The sequence below is a fragment of the Scyliorhinus canicula genome, chromosome 18, assembly GCF_902713615.1.
Source record: "Scyliorhinus canicula chromosome 18, sScyCan1.1, whole genome shotgun sequence".
Taxonomy (NCBI): domain Eukaryota; kingdom Metazoa; phylum Chordata; class Chondrichthyes; order Carcharhiniformes; family Scyliorhinidae; genus Scyliorhinus; species Scyliorhinus canicula.
In genome coordinates this window covers 125233081-125259142 of record NC_052163.1, presented here as the reverse complement: position 1 = coordinate 125259142, position 26062 = coordinate 125233081, and the positions used below count along the sequence as shown (strand labels likewise).

Below are 26062 nucleotides of genomic sequence, written 5' to 3'. Positions count from 1 at the left end.
CCAACCTCCCTGTATTTCTCTGGCTCGCTTCCCTCACTTGAGCATAAGTGTGACAACAATGGTGGGGGATTGTGCTGACATTTGTCACTTGCTGTGCTCTGAGTTTACTTCCCTTTGGGACTTGCTGCGATTTGTGCTGTCATGTGTTCTTCCCACATTTTTCTTAAAATTTCGAGGCTTGGGTGTGAACCGGAGTGTGGCAGTCTGTGTATCTCTAGTCTAGATCTCAATCTCAAGACATTTGGCCTCTGCCAGTTCAGTTTTTTTTAAATAGAAATTTGTTCATGGGCAGCATGGTGGCGCAGTGGGTTAGCCCTGCTGCCTCACGGCGCTGAGGTCCCAGGTTCGATCCTGGCTCTGGGTCACTGTCCGTGTGGAGTTTGCACATTCTCCCCGTGTTTGCGTGGGTTTCGCCCCCAGAACCCGAAGATGTGCAGGTTCGGTGGATTGGCCATGCTAAATTGCCCCTTAATTTGAAAAAATTAATTGGGTACTCTAAAATTTGTTTATGGGATGTGGGCGTCGCTGGCTGGGCCTGCATTTATTGCCCATCCCTGAAGGCATTTAAGAGTCAACCACATCGCTGTGGGTCTGGAGTCACATGTAGGCCGGACCGGGTGAGGGCGACAGATTTAATTCGCTAAAGGACATGAGTGAACCAGATGGGTTTTTGCAACAATCGATAGTGGTTTCATGGTCGTCATTAGTTTTTCAATTCCAGAATTTTTTTTATTGAATTAAAATTCCACCAACGGCCCTGGTGGGAATCGAACCTAGGTCCCCAGAGCTTTACCATGGTTCTCTGGATTACAAATCCAGTGACATGGTCGGCACGGTGTCGCAGTGGTTAGCTCTGTTGCCTCACAGCACCGAGGTCCCAGGCTCAATCCCTTCCCCGGGTCACTGCCCGTGTGGAGTTTGCACATTAGAACATAGAACATAGAACAGTACAGCACAGAACAGGCCCTTCGGCCCTCGATGTTGTGCCGAGCAATGATCACCCTACTTAAACCCACGTAACCCGTATACCCGGTAACCCAACAATCCCCACATTAACCTTACACTACGGGCAATTTAGCATGGCCAATCCACCTACCCCGCACATCTTTGGACTGTGGGAGGAAACCGGAGCACCCGGAGGAAACCCACGCACACACGGGGAGGACGTGCAGACTCCACACAGACAGTGACCCAGCGGGAATCGAACCTGGGACCACTGGAGCTGTGAAGCATTGATGCTAACCACCATGCTACCGTGAGGCCCCTATAAGAACAATTCCCTGACCGGGAATCGAACCCGGGCCACGGCGGTGAAAGCGCCGAATCCTAACCACTAGATCACCAGGGAAGCCGCAATTCTCCCCGTGTCTGTGTGGGCCTCACCCCCACAACCCAAAAAGATGTGCAGGGTAGGTGGCTTGGTCACACTAAATTGCCCGTTAATTGGGGAAAAAAAATTGGATACTCTAAATTTATTTTTTAAAAAGGAATGTGCGGTGGCCAAAGAGAGCATTCTGGGAGATTGCAATGCCGCTTTCTCAGTACAAATGTTGCCGACACCAAAGTTGCGGATGAATTTCCGAACATTGTGATGTTACAATCTCTGCCTTTTTGTAAAATGCTCCCGCTCACTGCTTTCCTCGCTGAAGAGGAGCCAGGCAAGAGCATCTTCAGCAGTCATTTAAAAAAGATGAATAAAACCTGGATTGTGGCAGCTCCCATCTAGTCACGTCCGCACCATCGTGGCTCCCATTTCCACAAATTCGGCTTCCGATTGGATCTGGATCTTGAATGGGAACACCGAGCGGTCCAGGAGAGGGAAGCAGCGAGAGGATGAGCCAAGGGACAGGAGGTTATGAAGAGGGAAGGAATGAAGGAGGGTGGATGGGGGAGCAGGGGAATAGGCGGCAACAAATTGGTGGCGATCGCATCACGTGGGAAACAACATTAAAACAAAATTCACGGCGCTCCACCAGATTTAAAGGGTGCTTGCTGTGCTTCCGGCATTCCTGTTAATTAAATAATAAATAATAATCGCTTATTGTCACAAGTGGGCTTCAATGAAGTTACTGTGAAAAGCCCCTAGTCGCCACATTCCGGCGCCTGTTTGGGGAGGCCGGTACGGGAGTTGAACCCGCGCTGTTAGCCTTGTTCTGCATTACAAGCCAGCTATTTAGCCCACTGTGCTAAACCAGCCCAGTGTTCTTGGTAAATGTGTCACATGGGCAGAGCCTCCAACCCCATTTGCAACACGCTGAAAATCCTGCACTTGTGCACAGAAACACTCATTATGGCAGCACGCAGGCACAGTGGGTTAGCACTGCAGCCTCACGGCGCCGAGGTCCCAGGTTCAATCCCGGCTCTGGGTCACTGTCTGTGTGGAGTTTGCACATTCTCCCCGTGTTTGCGTGGGTTTTGCCCCCACAACCCAAAGATGTGCAGGGTAGGTGGATTGACCATGCTAAATTGCCCCTTAATTGGAAAAAATTAATTGGGTGTACACTAATTTATTTTTTAAAAACCACTCATCATACCTTCCCACCTAGCTTGTTTCTATGAGTCTCAGTTACTGGTACCCCCTCCCTCCTCTTGTGTGCTGGGGGAGTTCTATCTGTGTTACAAAACAGAGGTCTTCCTTGTGGCTATTTTAGATTTACTGTACGAAAAATGAAATCTTTGCCACCCATTATTTACTTTCCGCTTTATAAATATTTTCGTGGAGTTTTGACTTCAACGAGCTTCCTTTGTGTGCAGACCTGAAGGGACAAAGTGAAATCAAATGAATCCGCAAACAAACACACGTTAAAAGTAGCCAAGATGATGAGTTAAAGTCACACCGAACATGGGGTAGAAAATGAGTTCCAAAAAGGACATTGTACATCTACAAAGTTTTTGTAGTTTAGTGTTTCCATCTGTTTAGTGTGGCGAATAGCCATTGTTTTCTCTACTTCTTCGATCGAGCAGGCAGCAAATTCATTCTTGCCGAGTGGGTAGCTCTCATGTCCAACTTGTTTTTTTAAAATCTAGTTTTGAAGGGTTGCTCGGCCCACGCCCTGAGGCCACTGACCATCATGTGTGCTGTGATTATTGGCAGCGCGGTGGCGTAATGGGTTAGCCCTGCAGCCTCATGGCGCCGAGGTCCCAGGTTCGATCCCGGCCCTGGGTCACTGTCCGTGTGGAGTTTGCGCATTCTCCCCGTGTCTGCATGGGTTTCACCCCCACAACCCAAAGATGTGTAGGGTAGTTGGATTGAACATGCTAAATTGCCCCTTAATTGGAAACAATTAATTGGGCACTCTAAAGTTACAACAAAAAAAGAAAGAAAACAAAAGTGTGCTGTGATATAAAATACACTGCCAGGGCTCCGTTTGCACATCAGAGTTTAAAGAAACCAAACCTGGAGAAGCTTTGACTGATTTAGACAGCTCATGAATGATGTCGAGAGATAATCTGCCTGATCCTGTCAGTGTTAATTGGTCGCTAAGCAGCTAATTAGCACCGTGATAGCAAGTGCTTGTTGAACTCTTTCTCTTCCAACCCCCCTCCCCACACATAACCTCTCTGCTCCCCAGCATTGAAATGTGTGTTGTGCCTCAATGGCGCAGGTCACATTCCCCGCACATGGGGTTGCTACCTGTCTGGAAATAGTTTATGTATGCTCACCAAATTTCCATTTCTCTTGGCCCCCCCCCCCCCCCCCCCCCCCTTTTTTGTAACTGCACCGTTGGTATGGTGCTGGTGCGATGTTGTCTGGGAGATGATTAACCCCTTCCTCTTCTCCTAGCCTTCTGCAAATGGGGTAGGTGGTGATTGGCTGTTGCAGATTTGTGCAATGCGCCTTTGGAGTCCACCGGGCTTGGCTGCAAGTGGAAAATGACATAATTCAGGGTATCTCTTTCCACCCACTCCCCTGGAGGAAGTGGTGACTCTTGTAAAAATTGCATAACCTATTTGCTGTTTTAACTAGGTAATTGGAAGTTGCGCTAAATCTTCAAACCAGTTGTGTCTGTATTTAATCTCGAGTCTCTAACCACATTGAGGCTCCCAGTCTGTGTCAGTGATCTTGAGCGTTATTACAGTATATGAATACTGCAGACACACACATCTCCCTCAAGCCAGCTGCAGAGTGTGAACAAGCCCAGGGATTGAAGAGCCAAGTGCTTCTGTGTTAGCTGTGGCTGAATAATGAAAGCATTCACTTCTGAGTCACGAGGTTGTGAGTTTAAGTCCCGCCCCAGGGACCTGAAGGCCAAAAACCTTGACTGACGCTCTAGTGCAGCACTGAGTGAGTGCTACACTGTTGGGGGTGGCATCCTTTTTCAGCTGAGAAGTTAAACCCCTCAAGTGGGACGTAAAACATCCCATGACACGACTCCGAAAGAAGACCAGTGGAGTTATTCCCCATGTCCCGGCCAATATTCATCCCCCCCACCCCCCCTTCCCCCATTAGCATTGTCAAAACTGATTTGTCAGGTCATTATTCATACTGTATGTGAGAGCTGTGTGCAAATCCCAGCCGCCTTTTCCACAGAACCGCAGTGACTACATTTCCAAAGTCCTTTGTTGTTCTCAATGTGCTTTGGATTGAGAACTGGCCAGTGTATTTGTTCATGATGAAACGCCCACAAGATAACAATAGCCCAGCACTGCTGGGAGACCAGCGACTTTATTGCTGTCCCAAAGCCGGATACAGCGATGTTGCAAGAATAGATGTGTGTTCCGACGGGGTGGAGGGTGAATTCGTTTCGCTTTTGGGATTGGAAAAGAATGGCAGAGTTCAAACTCCTGAAGGTTGATTTGCGATGAACGATCGCGGCCAAAACATGCTGTTCCCTCCCTTTTTTTTAAAAAAAAAGAGGAAAATATCTTTCTTTTTTCTTGGATCATTTTTATTTTGGCCTTGTGCTTTGAGATTGCGTTAATGCAGAAACCATTTAACTGTCTGCCTGACTGCAAAAATAATAAAGACAAATTAGCTTGCAAATAATCCATTTGTGATATTGTAGAGAATTTTTGATTTCCCATGGTGAGCGCAAATAGCCTGTAAATGATTGATTAAATGAGTGTAAGTGCAGCAGGAACTGTGGTCCAAAAGTGCTGCTGCCTTACACAGGACAAATGTAGGAAATCCATCATAGTCAGTCCTTAGGGACTGTAAATAACGCCTTGTTAAATGCTGCCAACTCCTGAATTATCTCTTCAGCGAGCGGAAGGTTTAAATTCCGAGGTGTTGGCAAACTGTCTTCTTGACTGCATCCCACAGGTATATGCTACTTAACCCTTAACTATCGCTGGGTTTCCATCGCGGAGAGTTTTACAAAACTGGATCCATCTGCTACAGTGTGCATGGGTGGAAAAACATTCAAAAGACCATAGCATCAACTGCTCTACCTCCTCCTCCTGTCTCTCTGCCCCACGCCCTGCCCTCCCCCACTCGGAGAACAGTATTTGTCCCTCAATCAGGTTTTTAACGATTACTGATTGAGTGGCGGAAGGCAGATTTTGTGCAGTTGACGACGCCGTGCTACAGAACGTTCCATCCTGAGGGAGCTGCAGCAGGGACCCAGGGTGGAAATGAACGGGCCCTCGTTTCCCCCCAATCTTGCCAAAGCCGATGGACTTTTGAACAGCTCGCCGCATCCCCACACCCAGCTGGCACCAATAAAATTCCACCCCCAGTTTCTCCTGTGTTCCATAATCTGTCACACCGGAAAAGGCCGTTCCAGCTCGCGAGTCTTTTCCGTCATTCAGTTAGATACTGGGTGATGAGGGCGGCATGGCGACGCAGTGGTTAGCACTGCTGCCTCGCGGTGCCGAGGACCCGGGTTCGATCCCGGGGCACTGCCCGTGTGGAGTTTGCACATTCTCCCCGTGTCTGCGTGGGTCTCGCCCCCCCACAACCCAAAGATGTGCAGGGTAGGTACCCAGGTGGCACTGCCAGGGTGCCAGGCTGGCTCTGCCAGAATAACCAGGTGGCACCAGCAGTGCCAGGGCATCACGCTGCCCAAAGGGTATGTGGCTGGGGTCCCTCCGATCCCCTGGGAGACCTCTTGAGTGCCATTCTGTCTGGTCCCCATTTGTAGGGATCAGTGCTGAACTGAGCTCACCCGAGGTCTCTGAGGGGAAGGGGCTGAATCCCAAAGCCTCGGGCACCTCGGGAATCTGCACTAGTGAGACCAGCAGATTTTCCAAAATCCCATTGTGGGTGGGATTCACATTGCAACATCTCGTGAGGTCGAGTTGGAGCTCGCGAGGCGCTGTGAGCCAGGTAGATCCCAGGAGCAGGGTCTCCTGGCTTTCAACAGCCACGCTGCGCTGCAGCGAGCTACTGTTTGGGTGCAGGGTGGCCATTAGATCATGCCCAAAGAATCCCTTCAGTGCAGAAGGAGGCCATTCGGCCCATCATGTCTGCACTGACTGTGCAGAAAAAACACCCCACTCCCTTGCCCCATCCCCATAACCCCACCTAACATTTGGACACTAAGGGGCAATTTAGCGTGGCCAATCCACCTAACCTGCACATCTTTGGACTGTGGGAGGAAACCGAAGCACCCGGAGGAAACCCACGCGCACACGAGGAGAACGTGCAGACTCCACACAGTCACCTGAGGCCAGAATCAAACCCAGGTCCCTGGTGCTGTGAGGCAGCAGTTCTAGCCACTGTGCCACCGTGCCGCCCCTTGCCGTGTTCAGTGGTGAGTTTGTTGCTTTTTGAGCCAATCTGATGCGTGTGTGACAGGAGAAGGTTTACCAGCTGAGCTGTGATAAATAGTCATGCATGTGTTGAGCTGTATGGAGATAGTAAATAGGAGTTTCTGTCACTGAATGGGTAGGGTTTTTGTCACTCCTAATTTAAGTCCCTGCTTGGAGCAGTGACCCTGGAAGATTGTGAATTGTAGCATCCTCTAACTGTTGTTGATTCCAAAAAAATTTGAGGTGACCAAGTTTGGGGGCGGCATGAATGGGTAAGAGACCTCTAAATGTTTGCTTGTTGCCTCGTTGCTGGGAGTCTCTCTCAACTGCTCCACTGGGAGCTTTGTTGCTGGTTTATTATCGATTCGTCGAGGTGTACATGGAGGATACTTGTCTGCATTTGTGTCCTGACCAAGTAAACCCAATAATTCTCGAGCTCTGTCAGTACTTGTGAGCCATTTTGCTTTGTTCACTCATGTGCTAAGTGTCACATTGACCTGTCTACCATTGAGGATTTTGTTGTGGTATGAAGCAATTTAAAAACAAAACGCAATTTTTAACAACATCAATTTTATTTTGGTGTAAATTGCTTTAAGTATACTGTGCTGCAGTGTCATTATGTGAAGTGCCATTTACTTCTCTCCTGTTTTTAGGAGTTTAGAAGGTTGGAAATAATTTATTAATTTTTGAACTAATTTGAATTTATAGACCCCTGAGTTAATTGGCTTTAAAAATGAAGTGGCATGATGATATTGTTGGAGTTGCAACAGTTGCATCTTACTCAGAACTGATGTGTTAGGCAGGTTGGTTCGACGTCGACTGCAACTGGATGCAGGGAAGGTAGAAACAAACGTCTGACACCGGAGATGATCCAACACTGTTTTATTTAACTGTGAACTGCTGTACATGTTCAGCTGTGGGTTGACACTCTACTAATCCTACTGACGACCTCTTACTGGCTCGACCAGACTTACTAGCTACCACATGGTAATAATGCCCACGAACCTGTGCACTCTGACTGTCTGTCTCTGGGTCCCGAAAAGAGCGGGAGTCTTAATGCCCTGTGGGCTTTATAGTGGTCGTGTCCTGTCTGGTGATTGGTTGTTCTGTGTTGTGTGTTCATTGGTCATCCTGTGTGTCAATCACTGCCTGTCTGCATCTCATTATATACATGAGTGGATATTATGACAAGAACCAGGCAATGAATTCAGAGATTCATAAATGTTAACAGCACAGGAGGAGGCTATTTGGCCCATCGTGTCCACGTTGGTCAACAAAGATCTGACTTAGAGTCATAGAAGTCATAGAGGCATCGAAGTTTACAACATTGAAACAGGACCTTCGGCCCAACTTGTCCATGCTGCCCAGTTTTTATCATTAAGCTGGTCCCAATTGCCCACATTTGGCCCATATCCCTCTACACCCATCTTACCCATAAAACTGTCTAAAAGCTTTTAAGGCAAAATTGTACCCACCTGTACTGCCTCTGGCAACTCGTTCCAGATACTCACCATCCTGTGTGTGGAAAAAAGTGGCCCTCTGGACCCTTTTGTGTCTCTCCCCTCACCTTAAACCTATGCTCTCTAGTTTTAGACACCCCTACCTTTGGGAAAAGATGTTGACTATCTACCTTATCTCTGCCCCTCCTTATTTTACACACCCCTCTGAGATCACCCCTAAGCTTCCTACGCTCCAGGGGAAAAAAGTCCCAGACTACACTAATCCCGTTTCCCAGCGCCTGGAGGCAGCGCAAGTGAATATCTAAACACAAAAATGTTATGAGAGCTTCTGACTCTACCACCCTTTTCGTGAGTTCCAGACTCCCACCATCCTCTAGAATGAAAAGGTTTCTCCTCCACTCCCCTCTTGGCCTTCTACCTCTTTCCAATTGGTTATTGACTCCTTTACTAGTGGGCACCATGCCTTCCAGCTACCCTATCAATGCTCCTCATAATCGTATGCACCTTTAACCATCACTGATCAACAGCCTCAGCGTATCAAATCTTTCCTAATAACTCAGACCTGGAAGTGGATCGAACCTGGGTCCTCAGCGCCGCAGTCCCAGTGCTATCCATTGCGCCATATGCCGCTCCATGTTTTGTGTGTTTTAGTAGCTGGGCCGAGCACAGTAGCGGTGCTGTGATAGGCTTCAGTGCCTCTGGGATAGGGAATAGTGAGGGGGGGGGGGGGGGGGGGGGAAGAGGGATTTGGGCATTGTTGGGGTGCCATCCATAGTTGAGGAGTCCGCTGGCACACTCTACCCAAGCTTGTGAAAGAAGAATATGGCTCTTGGCTGAAGCCGTAGGAACTAGAAGCAGGAGTGACGCTGAGCGAAGGGGTTTTGACCACTTCAGTTTGGATTACCAAATCCTCCTGTAATTGCCCTGTTTCCAGCTCACTCATCCAGCTTGTTCTTTTTAAGGTCACTATCTTTTTAAAGTGGATCTATATTCTGCCCGCCCCTGGAATTCAATAGGTAGCAAGGATTTGATGGAGGTATCTACCTTAAAAAAAAATACTCCATGACCAATTACTATGCACTATGGAGGGGCACATTATGTCAGCAATGTGCTTGAGCCTGCTGCTTAATTGCCACTTGCCTCTGCAGACTGCACAGTTAGTGTGAGATTGCTTGACGGCTTTGGAGTCTGGTAGATACTGGTACAAGGGAGGGCCATCTTTGTGCAGGCCTGCTGCATGTCTGTTTACAATACAGTGTGTTTACTGTGTATGTGTGAGGGATTCTTTTCACCGATTGCTTTCTGAAGGTGACTGACTCTTTTTCTAATTTATTAATTTATTAAACCTGAGCCCTGTTATTTGATTTCCTGATTTTTGCTGCGTGTGTGATGGGAGCGGACTGGGTGGGGATTTTGTTCTTTTATTTTAGGAGCTTATTTTGGCTGCACTCTCCTCTAGGATTTTTTTTTCCCTCCTCGTCTCCCTTCCAGTGCAAGTCACATTAAATTGCGTCACTTTTATCTTCGCTGCTTTGTGTTGTGCTTGATGGGTTTGTCAGCCTGTTCTGCAGCTGAAATATTCTGGAGCGTGTGCACTGTCTCCTAGGCCCGTCTCTGTCTCCTGTACTTTGCATTCACCCGTCAGCACTGAATCCTAATTAAAAGCTAGAGCTTCCAACGCTGTGTGGGTTTGAATCCCCACTTTGTCTGTGTTTTATGTTTTAAAAACAAAGTGTGAATCCTACAAACAGATCTACCATTTTTCAATCTCAATGAATTGAAACGTTGCTGATAGTTTGGTAGCGGCTCCTCTGAGTTGGTCACTACACAGGAGTTAAAAACCACCTGCACTTCACAGTCATGCCCTCAGCTGACCTCCAGCTGACCTCCGCGCAGTGTTTCATGGACTGTGGCAATTTTGGTCTCCAAGATGACAGCACGGCGGTGCAGTGGCTAGCACTGCCTCACGGCACCGAGGTTTGATCCCGGCTCTGGGTCACTGTCCGTGTGGACAATCTCCCCGTGTTTGTGTGGGTTTCGCCCCCCCCCCCCCACACACCCCAAGGATGTTCCGGGTAGGTGGATTGGCCACGCTAAATTGCCCCTTTAATTAGGAAGAAATGAATTGGGTACTCTAAATTTATAAAACAAAAATGTGCGTCTCCAAAGAAGTGTGCTTGAGGGAGGAACGCGAGTCCACAATGAGGACCATGCATCTTCAATTCAATTTGTACTGTAAATTGCTTGGTTAAAGAAAGGGCTAAATGTTATAGGGGCGGCCAGGTCACCACGCCTGACTCCCCCCCCCCCCCCCCCCCCCCCAAGCAAACTTGCCATGGCAACCACTTCCCGCCACAGGCTAAACCAGGGCCAAGTGGAACTTCTGCCCCACACAAGGGAGGAGGCCCCACCCTTTGGAGCCAATCCCGTTTGCCGGCAGCTCCCATCAGTGCCAAGAGCGTGTTAGTGGGTGTTGCTTGGGGGGGGGGGGGGGGGGGGGGTTGGAGTTGGAGGAGGAGGAGGGAGAGGTTCCATGGATCCCGGAATCCGGTAATCCCGGGATCTTGGGCGGGGAGGAGGTGTGGGGATGGTGGATTTACGTCTGTCAACAGGGGGGGGGGGGTCATTCGCCATTGGCAAAGGGCAGCCCCTAAAGAGAGAACACCTTCTTCCTCTCTTTCCCCACCCCCAAGATATTATTTAAAGTATTTGACTGCCTGCTCCTATCTGATTGCCCACATCAAATGTTTTACGGTGTGGTCACACATTATCAGGATTATTGGCTTGGTAACGAGCCTAATTGACCATTGATTACCTAGGTGATGAGCTGGGGGTGGAGTGAGGAGGGGACATGGGTGGGCGGTCCGTGCCCCCAACCCTGTCTTAAACACACCTGGTGCGGGGGAGCACATAAAATGCAGCCCAGAGAAAGTGCATTGTTTCTCGACTACCAAGGGAGTTGTAGCAATGGGTTCGCAGTTCCTGCATAGTGCAAGCTGTTGGATCACAGACTGAACTGGTTAACTGACAGCCTTTAAAGGTATCTCTCCTGTTGTGCAAGATGTATGATAGCATGCAAGTGTGCTTGCTAATCCTTTGGAGCAAAACCAAATGCTGGCAACCTGTTTTCTGCATTAACTTCATGAATTCACATTTGCAGCTCCGTTTCTAGAATATTTTTGTTTAAAACCCAATCCTTTTCTTCCTAGACAGAAATTGCGAAGAGACTGAATGTGATCTGTGCCCAGCTCCTTCCTTACTTATCGCAGGAAGTAAGTGTGACTTTTAACAGATGCGCAATTTATTAATTTCTCTGAAAGTTTAATATTTTAAATGTAAAATTTGTTTTTAGATAGCAGTTTAAGTTTAAGCTCACTTTTTGCTCCTTGTGATAATGACGAGATAAATATCTGTTTCTGTGTGGCGATTGAGGAATAACTATTGGCCAGGACACTGGGGGTATCTCCACTGCTTGAGCGAGTGCTATAACGCGAGCACGGTAGCGCAGTGGTTAGTACTGCTAACCTCACAGCTCCAGGGTTCCAGGTTTGATTCCCTGCTGGGTCACTGTGCGGAGTCTGCACGTTCTCCCCGTGTCTGCGTGGGTTTCCTCCGGGTGCTCCGGTTTCCTCCCACAGTCCAAAAATGTGCAGGTTAGCTGGATTGGTCATGCTAAATTGCCCTTAGTGTCCAAAGCGTTTAGCTGGGGTTAGGGGGATGGGGTGGGGGTGGAGGTGTGGGCTTAGGTAGGGTGCTCTTTCCGAGGGCGGGTGCAGGCTTGATGGGCAGAATGGCCTAATTCTGCACTGTAAATTCTATGATTCTATAAGCTTCTCAAGGATAGGACATAGATGCTGAAAGATTGCTTCCTCTGATTGGGCAGTATTAAAACACGGCAAGGTGGTGGGGTTGTGAGTATCAGGACAAGGGGCCAATCCTTTCGGACTGAGATGAAGAGAAATGTCTTCTATCTAAAAGGTTATTGTTCTTGAATTCTTTACCCAGTACGTTGGGGATGATCCATTGTTGAACACATCGAAAACTGGGATGGACAGATTCTTTTGGTGTCCCGGGGGAATTAAGGGATATGGGGAGTTGGCAGGAAAACCGAGTCAAAGCCCAAGATCAACCACGATTGTATCAAATGGCGCAGCAGACTCGGTGGGCCATTTGGCGGACCCCTCTTATTTCTTGTGTGGCTACACCTATTCGAGAGAGTTAACGGGACGCTGGTTTAACATCTCATCTAGGGAAAAAACAGTCAAATTTCCAAAGGGATAAAGGGGACCTCCTGAGGTTATAACCCTCATCGCAATATTTGTGATCCGGTTTTGGGGTTCTCCGAGATGGGTTGGCAGTTCCAGGCAGGTTGACAATTCTGGGCGGGTTGACAGTTCTATGTCAGTAATGTACAACACCAGTAAAGAAATGCGACCGCACTCTTAGGTTTTAAAAAAAACTTGCATTTATTTGCTATCTTTCACGATCATGGAACATTGCAAAGTGCTTTACAACCAATAAGTGTTTCTGTTGTTGTATTGTCAGGTAACTGGCACTCGTGTTTAATAATTTGGATGTGGAATCCCCAATAGAATGCTGATTTGTTTTTTTTCCCAAGCAAGTTTTTATAAGCTATTACACTGTGGCAAATATCCACTCTCACTATTGGGTCTTGGCGGTGATGTAACCCGGTTACTTGACTTTGAATGCAGCGATTGAATTGGTTTATTCCATCCAACTTTATCAGACTTTCTTTCTCTTTTCTTTTGGTATCTTTCCAGCATCAACAACAGGTAATCCAGACCATAGAACGTGCAAAGCAGGTGACCATGGGCGAATTAAATGCTGCCATTGGGGTCAGAGGACTTCCCATTCTACCACCCCCAGTATGTATATTTATTAACAACCTTTTATTCCAATGGAGTTACTTTTAGTTGGGCACTGTAGACTTTGCGTAACTGGCATTTCTTGCGTGACACCCTGCCCCCCCCCCCCCCCCCCCCCTCCGACCTCCATCTCCACACAAGAAAATAAATGATGACCGTGTTCCCTCACTCCCAGAAAGGAGTTGATGTTGAGACTCCCGAGATAACAGTGAGATTCAATAATCCCATATGGTTGGATTAAAGATCTCCTCAACCACCGGCGAGTGGGGGAAATGCACGGAGGGGATTCCCTCCGGGTTCCCACCCGCCCTGACCTAGTAGCGAATTTACACTGTGGCGGGCAGGGCCTTGGACGGGAAACCCACCCTTAATTGGCCAATTCATAGCCTCTGAAGGGCCGTTTCCCGCCCAGCCTCAGTTTTTAGGCTGACGGGTGGATGACTGCTCAGGCTCTGCTTTCAAACAAAAAAAATTGCTCGTGCGGGCAGATACTATTTTGGCTGAGCAATTTAGGAACACTTTTCCATAAGTTGAGAACACCGCCTGGATTTTACTTTCAAAGCTTGTGCTGTGTTTAGTGTCTGCCCAGTACAGAAACCAATGTAGTATGATGAAAGGATGATTGAGATGCCTGGGTTATATTGGGAGGGCTAACCGCTTTGGGTAGCTAGATTATGGTTGTCTGGATGCTCCAGAATGTGCTTTGCAAAGGGTTAATTTACTGCTCTCTAATCTAAAGGTTATAATTGCTTGTCCACTTGGTTTGGTGGAAATCTCGATGGTTTGTGGCTCCTGTAAATGCAATTTTAACAATAATATGTAAATGATATGTGAACACAATTATGTGTAAATAATGAGGCGATATGTTTTCTTTATGTTGAGTTTAATGGGCATGCAGAACGTGTGTTTTTCACGTACAGCTGGCATCAATGTAACCTTTCTGGATTTGCTATGAAGGGCTGCTGGGAAGACCAGTTCTTTGTTTGATATTTTATTAGATCTCCCCCCAACATCTGGTCTTGCTGAGTATGACCAAAGGTGCTCTCAGTTATTGTAGTTTGCGGGGACTTCCACATCTGCAGCTGATGACAACAGCAAAGCAACTACAATTCTTCTGTACTTGAGGGTGCTTGAAAGGCCACGCTGCGGCCACGCTGCGCCCGAAAGGCAGCGCGCCGCGGCGCAGCATGGCCGATCGAAGCCGGGAAACCCCGCTCCTGGGATCCACGTAGCTTGCAGTGCCTCGCGAGATCTATCGCAATCCCGCGAGACATTACCATCTAAATTCCACCGATTAGTGGACGGGATCACTTTTTAGTATAGCTGCATATTCGAGCAAGACCCCGAGTCTTACTTTAATGTGCAGATAGGCGTGAGACCCATCTCCTTCACCTCAGGCGAGCGCCGTTCAGCACTAGTTTCCACAAACGGGGGGGCAGACGGAACGGCACTCGTGGGGGTCTCCCAGGGTATCAGAGGCCCCCCAAGTGCATGTCCTTTAGGTAGGGTAGTGCCCTGGCACTGCTGGTGCCACCTGAGTGCCAGCCTGGTTCTGCCAAGGTGCCAAGCTGGCTTTGTCTGCGCAACGCTGTTCCGGCACAGGATGAGGGGGAGTGAGGTGGGGGGGGGTGGGGGGTGAAAGAGTGGCGGACCCTCCCACTGTACTGGGGGTCACTTCAGGGCCTCCAGCGATCACTCCCGATCTCTCGCTACGCTGAGCTACGGCGAGCGGCGCTCCTCCGGGCACAAAACAGGGCTATGTGCAGCCTCGGCCACACGTTCCGCGCTGAGGCCCGCTATCTAATGCGAGTGCCACTTTGTAGCGTATGTCTCGCCGCTGTGAGTGTGGGAAACCACGCGGCTAAACGCGCTCTCTATGGGACTTTGCTCCCATTTAGTTACATCCCGCCTATTAACAGGCCAGGCTTTAGAGAACCCCAAAGTGTATCACGGAGTTCACCTGACCCACAACTTTTAATAGATTTTGGTTATGAGGGGCACAAGGGCCCACTCTACAGGTGTGATGCAACAGAGATCTAAAGTACTTTTATTATATGAATCCAGTTAACATTTTATAAACACACAGTAAACATCTTGGCAACTATCAACTCAAATACTGCCCCCAAGAATACAGTACTCTATAAGTAACCCTTAATCTTTCCCAGCAACATCCATAAAACAAATACCCTCTTTGACAAAGACAGCAGGTTTAAATTCTCTACTGAGAGCAGTTATCACTTCTAAATTAGCAAGTGATCTGAAGACTTTTTTTTATACAGAGAAAGATCAAAATTGCCACCCTTTGTTTGGCTGGATGCAGCTCCAACTCTGAAAACAAAACTAAACACACACTGTAGCTACCAGCTCAAAAACGAAAGTAAAAACAGGCAGCCCAGCTCCACCCACACACACTGACATCGCTGCAGCTATTTGATAAACACCCAATTCTTAAAGGTACTCTCACATGACACACCCTCACTCTTGCTTTTGTCACCACACGTACAGTTCAATCTTTCAGTAAAGCCTCTACCGAAATGTCTGGAATCTCCACCTTTTGTGAAGTGATCCCGTGTTTCTCCCTACCTTGGTGTGTGCCTGTGAGTTTGTTCCGTGAGGCAGATCTACTGTGTCATTGTGCTGCTCCCTAAGATAGTTCATGGTGAGGCAAATGGAAGTGAAGCTCTGAATTGGCTTTTCTCTCTATGATATGTTTGTAAGTAAGGCTTTGGGGCACAGCTTATAAGTTGCATTGGCAATATGGTGATGAGTGTCAGCTCTTTGGTTGCTAGGCAATAGTGGTAACTTGTATATAATAGTATAGTATAATGCATATAATATATGTAGTTTGTAGGATTGACAGCAGAGAGTGAGGAGGTGGTTGGGGAAATCCTTCTGCAGAGCCCCAAGTGTTTGTGATGTTGGAAGCATCATTTTGAGATGAGGTTATGTAGCTGGAAGCATTGCCAATGCCTTATGATTAGTATGATAGTGTCCTAATAAAAGTAAGGTTAAGGGGGGGGGGGGGGGGGGTTGGGGCAGCAGGGTAGCATGGTGGTTAGCATCAATGCTTCACAGCTCCAGGGTCCCAGGTTCGATTCCCGGCTGGGTCACTGTCTGTGTGGAGTCTGCACGTCCTCCCCCTATGTGCGTGGGTTTCCTCCGGGTGCTCCGGTTTCCTCCCACAGTCCAAAGATGTGCGGGTTAGGTGGATTGGCCATGCTAAATTGCCCGTAGTGTCCTAATAAAAGTAAGGTTAAGGGGGGGGGGGGGGGGTTGTTGGGTTACAGGTATAGGGTGGATACGTGGGTTTGAGTAGGGTGATCATGGCTCGGCACAACATTGAGGGCCGAAGGGCCTGTTCTGTGCTGTACTGTTCTATGTTCTATGTTCTAGTAAGATCCCGACAAATGCTGGCTCGGGCTTGACTAGCTCTGTTCTGAGGGACTGCAGAAGCCCATGAATAGTTCCTAGTCGGACAATATATCCGGTGTCGTCCCTCTCCGAATAGTGACCTTGCATGAAGTGGGAACAGGAAGGAAAATCCCAATCTTTTCCTCTCTCTCTCTCTCTCTCTCTCCAATGATGCAAATAACTGTTGAAACTATTTTACAAACTATTGGAAAGAAAATAATTTTGAAAGATAAATAGTTTCTGCTTGTCCATCTATTTTGAAACTGTAATTTGATGTATTTGAATATATCAAAATGTAATTAAAAATTGAAATACTTGAAAAAGAATATTATAAATTGTTCCTTTTTTAAAAAAAAAGTTGCGTTTTGGTTTCAGAAAACATATGAATTAGTTGAGCGATGAAATATTAATCGCTGCCGTTAATATTTTAGCTGTCTAATTTTGTTCACGCTCCATTATTCATGATGGTGTTACCTAGTTCAGGTGGGGGAGTAATAGACTGACTAACTGATCCATTTGTTGTCTCAAAATGGTCTGCTTGAAAATGTCCCAAATTTACATTGGAGGAGTGTATCATCTCCCCGCAGGAAAATGCCTGATGTGCTTGGATCCCCCTTCAACCTTTCAATATATCTGTGCGTTTTTGTCTCTTCCAGCACACCATTAGGAATGTTCTGTAAGAAGCTGTAGGGGGGATCAACGAGTGTTTTGGATATAGAGGCTAGAAATTGCAAGATTGGATTACCGTTTGTTCTTATCAACATTCAAAAAGTCTTGAAGAGGAGGGGGCTGGGGTGGAACTGTCCAATTAAATTGGACTGAATCTGTATTCGGAGTCTCCTGTACCCTTTAAACTTTCAGTACTCTGAAATTTTCTTCTGTCTTTATGTATCTACATTTCTTTCTCCAAGGAAGAGAAAGTAGGAAAGGAATATTTATTCTTCTTTAAACTTTTAAATGCTGCATCGCATGGTATGGCTTTTAATGGGTGGAATATTTAATTCTGTTTTTCCATCCTCCTTGCCCTCTTGTCACTTTCAAGCTCATGATCTCAGCCATGATCTAATCGAATGATGGAGCAGACTCGAGGGGCCGAGTGGCCTACTCCTCCTAATTCATACATTTGGAAATATGGTGAGAGATGCTGATTAGTAGACAGCTTTTGATGGTCTCGTGTCCTGTAGAACGTCCCAGGTGTAAGCAGGTTAACCTCGACCCACAGTTGATACAACGCCCATTAAGTAATGTGGGAAGGGCTGCACGGTGGCCTAGTGGTTAGCACAGCTGCCTCACGGTGCTGAGGTCCCAGGTTCGATCCCGGCTCTGGGTCACTATCCATGTGGAGTTTGCACATTCTCCCCGTGTCTGCGTGGGTTTCGCCCCCACAACCCAAAAATGTGCAGAGTAGGTGGATTGGCCACACTAAATTGTCCCTTAATTGGAAAAAATGAATTGGATAATCTAAATTTATAAAAAAAAAGAAAAAAAAAGTCATGTGGGGAAGGAAGAAATGGTTTTGCTCCTTTCCCAAAAGTACACTGCACTACAAACAAGTTCGGCCTGCGTTCAAATTGCAAAATATGCAAAACCCCTTGGTTCCAAACGTTCCTTGCATTCCAAACGAATGCCTTGCAAATGGTGTGTGAGGTTGCCATATGTAGGTACCTTTTATTAGGACTCCCTGAATGTGGATTTTTAAGATTTGTTCTGGGGCAGTGAAATATTCAAGGCAATGATAATGGCTGGGGTTGTGGAACCATTGATAATTGGAAGGTGGGGTGATGCTGGTGTTGATGGTAACTTGCAGCCCATTTCAAGGATTATTCTCCAGCCATTTCTTGTTGCCTTGAATTTGCATGGCAGTTAGCACTTGTGGTTATATTGTATCTCCAAAAAGCATTCCATGTTGCTTAAACTCGGTGTTTTGGGGTTTTGGTCTCCAACGTGTCTGAAGGACAGATGTCTTGTGGGTGAGCTTTGTTTCTGATAGTTCAAGCCGTTTATTTTTGCATACTTCTTTCTCATTCTATATTAAATTGTGCCGCTCCCCTGTTTCGCAAATTGAAACTTCTTTGGCGGTCTCTGGAGGCCTTGCAGCTCTGCACTTCACTTGGGAGAAAGTGCACCAAAGACCTGTGAATCAGATGACTTCCTCCCAAGCTGCTGACATGCTCTTTATGCGTCTGTCACAGTTATATCCACAGTGGATGTCAACAGCACTGCTTCTATTTTTGAGTTGAGATGTGGGTGAGGGAAGGAGGTACACAATTGAATAATGGTGGTGGAGTGGGTTTGATGGGACAGCCGTATCCTGTCTGATGATCTCCGTAGCATTAAGACGAGAGTGAATTTTGACTCGATGATGTGATCTTGAGGGCAATTGACTGTTTTCTGCCTCCTACCAATCTCCCTGTTGGCCTCGTTACAGTAATACTGCATTCTTACTTGTATTGTCTTTCCATCAATAAAAATATGAAAAACTAGCAGGGCTTTCCTTCGATCTATTCCTCTATTTGATGTAATGTAATCATATATAGGACTGCTCTTTCCTAATGCATCCTCTGGTGTTTCCTGTAATGCTGTGACCTCCTGTGTAATACTTGGTCTTTTAATTACCTCGGTAATCTAAACCTTCAACAATCCAACCGGTCAATTTTCTTCATTAATTTCCACTGAACAGCGATGAGGCTTGATTTTTGGCCAGTGTTTTCACTCTGCGAAGGCACTCCTGTGGTGTCCATTAGAGAGAACGACAGCGCTGTGCTGAAAATGGCAGAGGAGGGAGGGGGTGGGAACTGGACCTCCTTTTTGCTATTTTGGAAAATGCACTTGGGTGAAATTTCTTGACTGGTTTCAGTTGAGTTTCTGGTAAGCTTGCTTCCCTGTTGAGGCTCTGTGGGGGATGCTTATTAAAGGAGATGGATGGATTGTGAAGAGTGGGAGGCTGTGATTCTGGCCCAAGTGGCGCTTAGCAAACTGACAATCCTGGGAAACCATGATGTGGATTTCTCCCAGATGGCTACGCACAATTGCACTTAGAAATGGTCTTTAAAATACTTGTGGCCCTTAATTTTGTGCTATGTTATTCTATTGGGGAGAGGCTGGGGGGGGGGGGGGGGGGGGGGGGGGGGGGAATTCGGAGAAATTTCAAAGAGCTAGCAAAGACCATGATAGGCCGAATGGTATCCTTCTGTGCTGCGTGGTTTCAGATCGATCTGAAGAGGCGAGGAAAGTTGATGGAAGTGACTTATAAAGCAATAATTCCAGCTCTTTAGAAGTTGGGAGAAGTTGAATTTCCTGCACTGTTGGTTCTCTGTCCCCATTTTTGTTTCCTTTAGATCGTTAATCGCTTTAATTCTGAACTAACGTCTTTTGTGACCAGGCGCATTCCAAAGCAGCGAACAGTTTCTGTCCTTGTCTTTGGGTTTCTTTCAGGAAGGTGGGGTTGGATTCTCCGATCCTGCGGCTATGCCCGATGGGGGGGGGTTAGCAGCCGCGCAGAGTAAAGCCCCCGCTTTTACTTCCGGATACGGCCACAGAATGGCTGAGACTGGCCAGGCATGCGCACGGCCTGCGGCGACCACGCCATGCAACATGGCGGCGGCCGCGCGTGTACCCAGCCTGCTGAAAACTGCCCCCTCGCTACCCCCCACCCCCCCCCCCCCCCCCAACCAAAGACACCCCCAACTGTAGCGGCACTGGAAACAGTCCATAGCAGCCACGCAAGGTCCTTGAATGGTGTGAGCACACGCGAGCGACGCGGCCGACCGGGGGCGGAGCATCGGGAGAGGCCCCCCCCCCCCCGGCGTTCCCGCGCAGTTCCCGCCGGCAGCGACCAGGTGTGGACGGCGCCAGTGGGAACCTGCCGTGTTGGCGTGGCCGCTCGGTCCATCCGGGCCGGAGAATCGCCGCTCGCCTTTTGCAAACGGCGAGCGGCGATTCTCCGAGTGGCCAGCCGTGATTCTCGCCACGCTGGTTGGGGGGGGGGGAGAATCGCGTGCGGGTGCCGGCGCGGCATGGTGGGATTCGCCGGTGCCCCGGTGATTCTCCCACCTGGCGTGGGTGGTGGGGGAATTCCGCCCCATATACCCGGTTGGAATGTGTACAATGCATTCTCCGTCGATGCTGCACAGATGCTCTTGATCACCTCCACTGTTTCCAATTGATGTTAATTATTTGGATGAAAGGATAGTTGCCAAATCTGCTGATGACACAAAGATAGAGAAAGTCAGTTGTGAAGCGGACATAAGGAGGCTAGAAGGGACACAGAAAGGTGAAGTGAGTGGCAAAGATTTGGCAAATATGAAATTGTCCATTTTTTGGCATGAAGAATTAAAAAAAAAGCATATTATCCAAATGGTGAGAGATTACAGAGCTCTGAGTTACAGAGGGATCTGGGTGTGTTGGTGCATCAATCACAGAATGCGAGTATGTAGGTACAACCAGTAACCAGGGAAGCCAATTAAAGGTCGTTACTTGTTGTGAGGGGAATCGATACAAAAGTAGCAAGGTCATGCTTCAGTTATACATAAATCATCTTTATTATTGTCACATTAACACTGTAATGAAGTTACTGTGAAAAGCCCCTAGTCCCCACACTCCGGCACCTGTTCGGGTACACAGAGGGAGAATTCAGAATGTCCAAATTACCTAACAGCACATCTTTCAGGACTTGTGGGAGGAAACCCAGGGAGACACTGGGGAGGGTGTGCAGATTCCACACAGACAGTGACCCAAGCCGGGAATCGAACCTGGGGCCCTGGCGTTGTGAAGCCATAGTGCCAACCACTATGCTACCATGCTGCAATGAGGCCACATCAGGCGTACTGTGTACAGTATTGGTCCCCTTATTTAAGGAAGGATGTTAATGCATTGGAAGCAGTTCAGAGAAGGTTTACCAGCCTAATACCTGGAATGGGTGGGGTGTCTTGTGGAAAGTCTGGGCTTACATCCACTGGAGTTTAGAAGACGACATTTTTGAAACACAAGATCCTGAGAAGTCTTGACAGGGTGGATGTGGAGAGGATGGTTCCTCTCTTGTGGGAATCTAGAACTAAGAGCCATTGTTTTAAAAATAGTGGTCGAGCATTCAAAGCTGATGAAGGATCATGAGTCTTTGGAGCTCTGGGAATGCGGTGAAAGCAGAGTCTTTGAACATTTTTACGGTTGTGGTGGATAGATTGTTGGTGATGGATTATTGGGGACAGGCGGAGTGCAGATTTGAGGTTACTGCCAGATCCTCCTCCATCTTATTAACTGGAGGGGCAGGCTCAAGGGGCTGAATGGCCTCCTCCTTGTCCGTACAACATCAGATTTTAATTTGCTTTAGCCAATGAGGCTGCCATCTGTTCTTGCCTGGGTCACTTCTTTAGGACCCTGGAAATTGGAGTAGGCCATTCAGCCCATCAAACCGGTTTTGCTGTTCAAGTTGATCTTGGCTGACCTGTATTTTCATTCTACTTAGCACCTTGATTCCATACTCTTGCCCAATAATATCTGTCAATCTCGGCTTTGAACTCCTGCCCACCTCAGCAGCACTTTGTGTGCAGTGGGCCCAGGCTTTCACTACCCTCTGAGGGGTATGTTCTGATCTCCCTCCTGGTCGACCAGTTTTAATTTTAAAATAATTATCCTGGATTCCCTCACCAGAGAAAATTGTTCCTTTCTATCAACCTCATCAAATTGTTTAATCATTTCATTATATTAGATCATCCTTCAATCTCCTGTACACCTGACAATACAGTTCTGAAAGCCTGAAGATATCTCTGCCACTTACCGTGCCTACATGGTTCGAATCCCACCACGGCAGATGATGCAATTTGAATTTTTTTTTTAAAGCCCGAAATAAAAGTATTTTTTTTTAATTTAGAGAGCCCAATACTTTTTTCCAATTAAGGGGCAATTTAGTGGGGGCAATCCACCCACCCTGCACATCTTTTTGGGTTGTGGGGGTGAGACCCACGCAGACAAGTGTAGAATGTGCAAACTCGATACGGACCCGGAGCCGGGATTGAACCCGGATCCTCAGCGCCATGAGGCAGCAGTGCTAACCACTGCGCCACTGTACTGCCCTGAAATGAAAAGTCTTAATGATGAGCTAAGAACCGATCCTTAGTTCGTTAATGTCCTTTAGGGAAAGAAATTTGTCGTCCTTACCCGGTCTGGTCTATATGTGACTCCAGACTTGCAGCAATGTGATTGGCTATTAATTGCCCCCCTCCAGGGTAATACATTCTGGCACAGCCTGCGATGCCCACGCCTGTAAAAATAATTTTAAAAACACCATCTTTCGGGTCTGCCTCCTGAACTCCTTGGGATATTTTCCTATGTAAAAGTCACTTTGGAATTCTCAGTTGTCACTTCTGACAACTGTGAATATTACATTAGTGGTCTCTTTAAAATACAGCCTTTTTAATTTGTTGACATGTACTTTGTAAACACTTGCACTAATCATTGCTCATGTTAATGCCTTCCTTGTGATGCTCAATATAATATTCAAGATATCGGGTGGAATTCTCCCATTTTGAGACTAAGGACACGATCCAACGGCCATACTGCACCAGAAAGGCAGCTTGCCATGCGCGGCATAGCGTGACCGATAAATGCCGGGAGATCCCACTCCCGCGATCTACCCGGCGCTCGATGCCTCACGAGATCTAATGCGATCTTGCGAGACCATGTGCAGATTCCCTAGGAACCTGAGGCTTTGGGATTCACCCCCTTCACCTCCGAGACCGCGGGCGACACAGTTCAGCACTGCTCCCCACAAACAGGGACCAAGTGGCACAGCAGTCGTGGGGGTCTCCTAGGGGATCGGAGGCTGCCAGCTGTATGCCCTTTGGGCAGGGTGGTGCCCTGGCACTGCTGGTTCCACCCAAGAACCCTGGCAGTGCCACCTGGGTGCCAGCCTGGCACTGCCACCCAGCCCAGACGCGCTATGGTAGACTAGATGTCCCCCTCTAATGCACAGATTTGCCAAAGAGCGATGCCGCCCACTGTGGGTAGGATTTACATCACAACTTCTGTGCAAGATCGCGTTGGATCTCACAAGGCGTTGCGAGGCGGTTAGATCCCGGGAGCAAGGTCTCCCGGCTTTTATCAGCCACACTGCACTACGGCGAGCTTCTTTGGAGAGTGCCTAAAGTATTCATTTGGAACCCTGTCTCCATCCTCTGGCTCCACACACACATTACCACTGTGGTCATCAATGGGCCCCAATCTTTCCCTAGTTATCCTTTTACCCTTAATATACTTGCAAAACAACTTTTTATTTGTTTTACCAGCCACTATACTTTCAAGTCCTCTTTTTGCTCTCCTAATTTTCTTTTTAAATTCCCTCTTGCACAATCTATATGCCTGTAAGGGCTTCTGCCATTTTGTGCCCTCTATTTGCCATAGGCCTCCCTTTTTCTCTTTATCCACTGCTGTGAAACCCCCCACCCAGGGTTTACTGGATTTGTTGGCCCCACCCTTTTTCCTTATTAGAACATGTTGGCCCTTTTTGAATGCATCCCACTGTTTTGTCACAGGTTTCCCTAGAATTGTCAGCTCCCAGTCCACTGTGGCCAAATCATGTCTGATCTTATTAAAATCGACCGTCACCCAATTTAGAACTTTGATTTCAGGCCCTTGCCCTTTTCCATAACAACCTTGAATCTAAGTTATGATCGCTGTCTACGAAATGCTCTCCCGCTGATACTTCAACTATTTGTCTGGCTTTTTTTTACCTGAACTAAGTCATGCACCGCCCCCTCTCTTGTATGACCGTTGCCTACAAATGTGTTCTTCTATTTCTCTCTTGCTGTTGGAGGGCTTATAGAACATTCCAGCAATGTGATTACCCTCCTCCCTGCACCATTTCTCCAGTCACGTATTTATCTGCACATGGCACCAGATGTAACCCAGAGATGACTGCCTTTTACATCCTGTTTTTTAAAAATCTACTTCGCAGCACCCTGAATTCTGGTTGTATGACCTCATTCCTTTTTCTGCGAATATCGTTGGTCCGATATGTACCATGACATCTGTCTGTTTTCCCATGCCCATCCGAATGCCCTGCAGCCGTCCAGTGACATCCATGACCCAGGCACCAGGGAGGCAACATACCACCCTGGAGCTTCTTTTGCAGTTTAGAAATGTCTGTCTGCTCCCCTTGCAATTGAATCCCGATCATGATAACCTTGCCGTTCTTCCTCCTCCCCTCTTGTGCTTTCCCCTGCACAGTCATCTCCTCCAACAGTATCCAAAGCCATATGTCTTGTTAGAAAGGAGGATGGCCACTGGGGTGTCCAGCACTAGCTGCTGCCTTCTAATCTACCTGGTGATCACCCATGCCCTTTCTGCCTGTTCAACCTCCACCTGCAGTGTGACCCCTTTACTGGGCGTGCTATCCACGACTTGCTCAGCATTGCGGATGCTCCACAGTGAATCCACCCTCCGAAATGCGGTTAGCCAGTGGCTGCAGTTGGACACACTTTCCTGCGTACATTGTCACAACTGAAGCTTCCGTGACTTATCACATAGCACAGGAGGAGTATCACATAGCACAGGAGGAGTATCACATAGCACAGGAGGAGTATCACATAGCACAGGAGGAGTATCACATAGCACAGGAGGAGTATCACATAGCACAGGAGGAGTGTATCACGGGTGCAAGTGCAAGCTCTCCTGCCATCATTACCCTTAAGCCCTTTATTTTCTCCTTTTCAACAAAACAATTATCCTGGTATAGGAATACTATTAACTTACCGCCTTCTGTTAACTTTACTTCCCTGACCCTGCTTTGTTTGATGATCCTGACTTTCACTTCTTCCTGTTGTTTCTCAGTTAATCCCCTCTTCCAACACGACTGTTTCACTGAGACGCTGGCTGTGAGGACACCATTCCCAGATCCTTAACGAGATGTAAATGAGATTCACATCAATCTCTGGCGGGTTTTCAGGCCGACCGATGGTGGGCACTAGCAGACGATCCTACTGTAAATTCACTCAGGCGTGAAACCAATTTCTGGGCCTTCCTGCCATATCTCTTTCTCCACCCCCCCCCCCCCCCCCCCCCCTCCATTGAACCACCAACAGCAGTTTGGGAGAATTCCACCCACCTTATAGGTTTTGAAAATTGATTCTCACTTTTGGGAAACAAATAAAAATCTGTTCACCGTATCAATGGGAGGGTGCATCTTCAGATTTCCGCTGTGGCATTCGAAGTGGGAAATGCTTGAATTAAGGGCCAAGTTTCTAATATTGGCTGTTGTAAGGCTTTTCCCAACTTGCTCCATGCTAGGCAAGTCACAGGAAGCAGTGTTGTCAGTGTTCTCTTCTTCCAGTCTCAATCAAAGTTTGTTTTTAAAAAAAAAAAATGTAGCAGATATATTGGTGGTCTGTTTCTTTTTGTCTGACTGACCCTTGACCCGTTGTTCAGACCCACTGATGCCAATGCCAGAAGTTCCACTTCGACTTCCTTCCTGTGTTTACTGCTACTTTGGCCTTTGCTGGCTAACAACTAGGGCTTAAATGAAAATCGTTTGCTAATCTTGCCGAGAAACTGCGATGGATTTCGTTTTGTGAAGTGAATTTATTTGAACTGTGCCAGCTTGCCACATGTTACACCGGG

At 47.6% G+C, this 26062-nt stretch overlaps 1 protein-coding gene and 1 non-coding gene across 5 annotated transcripts in view; one reads left to right on the top strand and one right to left on the bottom strand.

Moving 5' to 3' along the window:
- LOC119953674 (transducin-like enhancer protein 1) overlaps window positions 1-26062 on the top strand; it is a 187872-nt gene that overhangs the window by 69110 nt on the left and 92700 nt on the right. The window contains exons 5-6 of one of the 4 annotated variants that reach the window (XM_038778186.1): window positions 11363-11425; window positions 12935-12946. In XM_038778186.1, coding sequence (XP_038634114.1) covers window positions 11363-11425; window positions 12935-12946 — 75 coding nt within the window. Of the gene's footprint in view, window positions 1-11362; window positions 11426-12922; window positions 13040-26062 lie in introns of all 4 variants that reach the window. The other 3 variants (XM_038778185.1, XM_038778183.1, XM_038778184.1) reach the window with 3 other exon arrangements.
- Window positions 1277-1348, bottom strand: trnae-uuc. Its single transcript has one exon. It is a non-coding gene; the product is annotated as a tRNA-Glu (tRNA).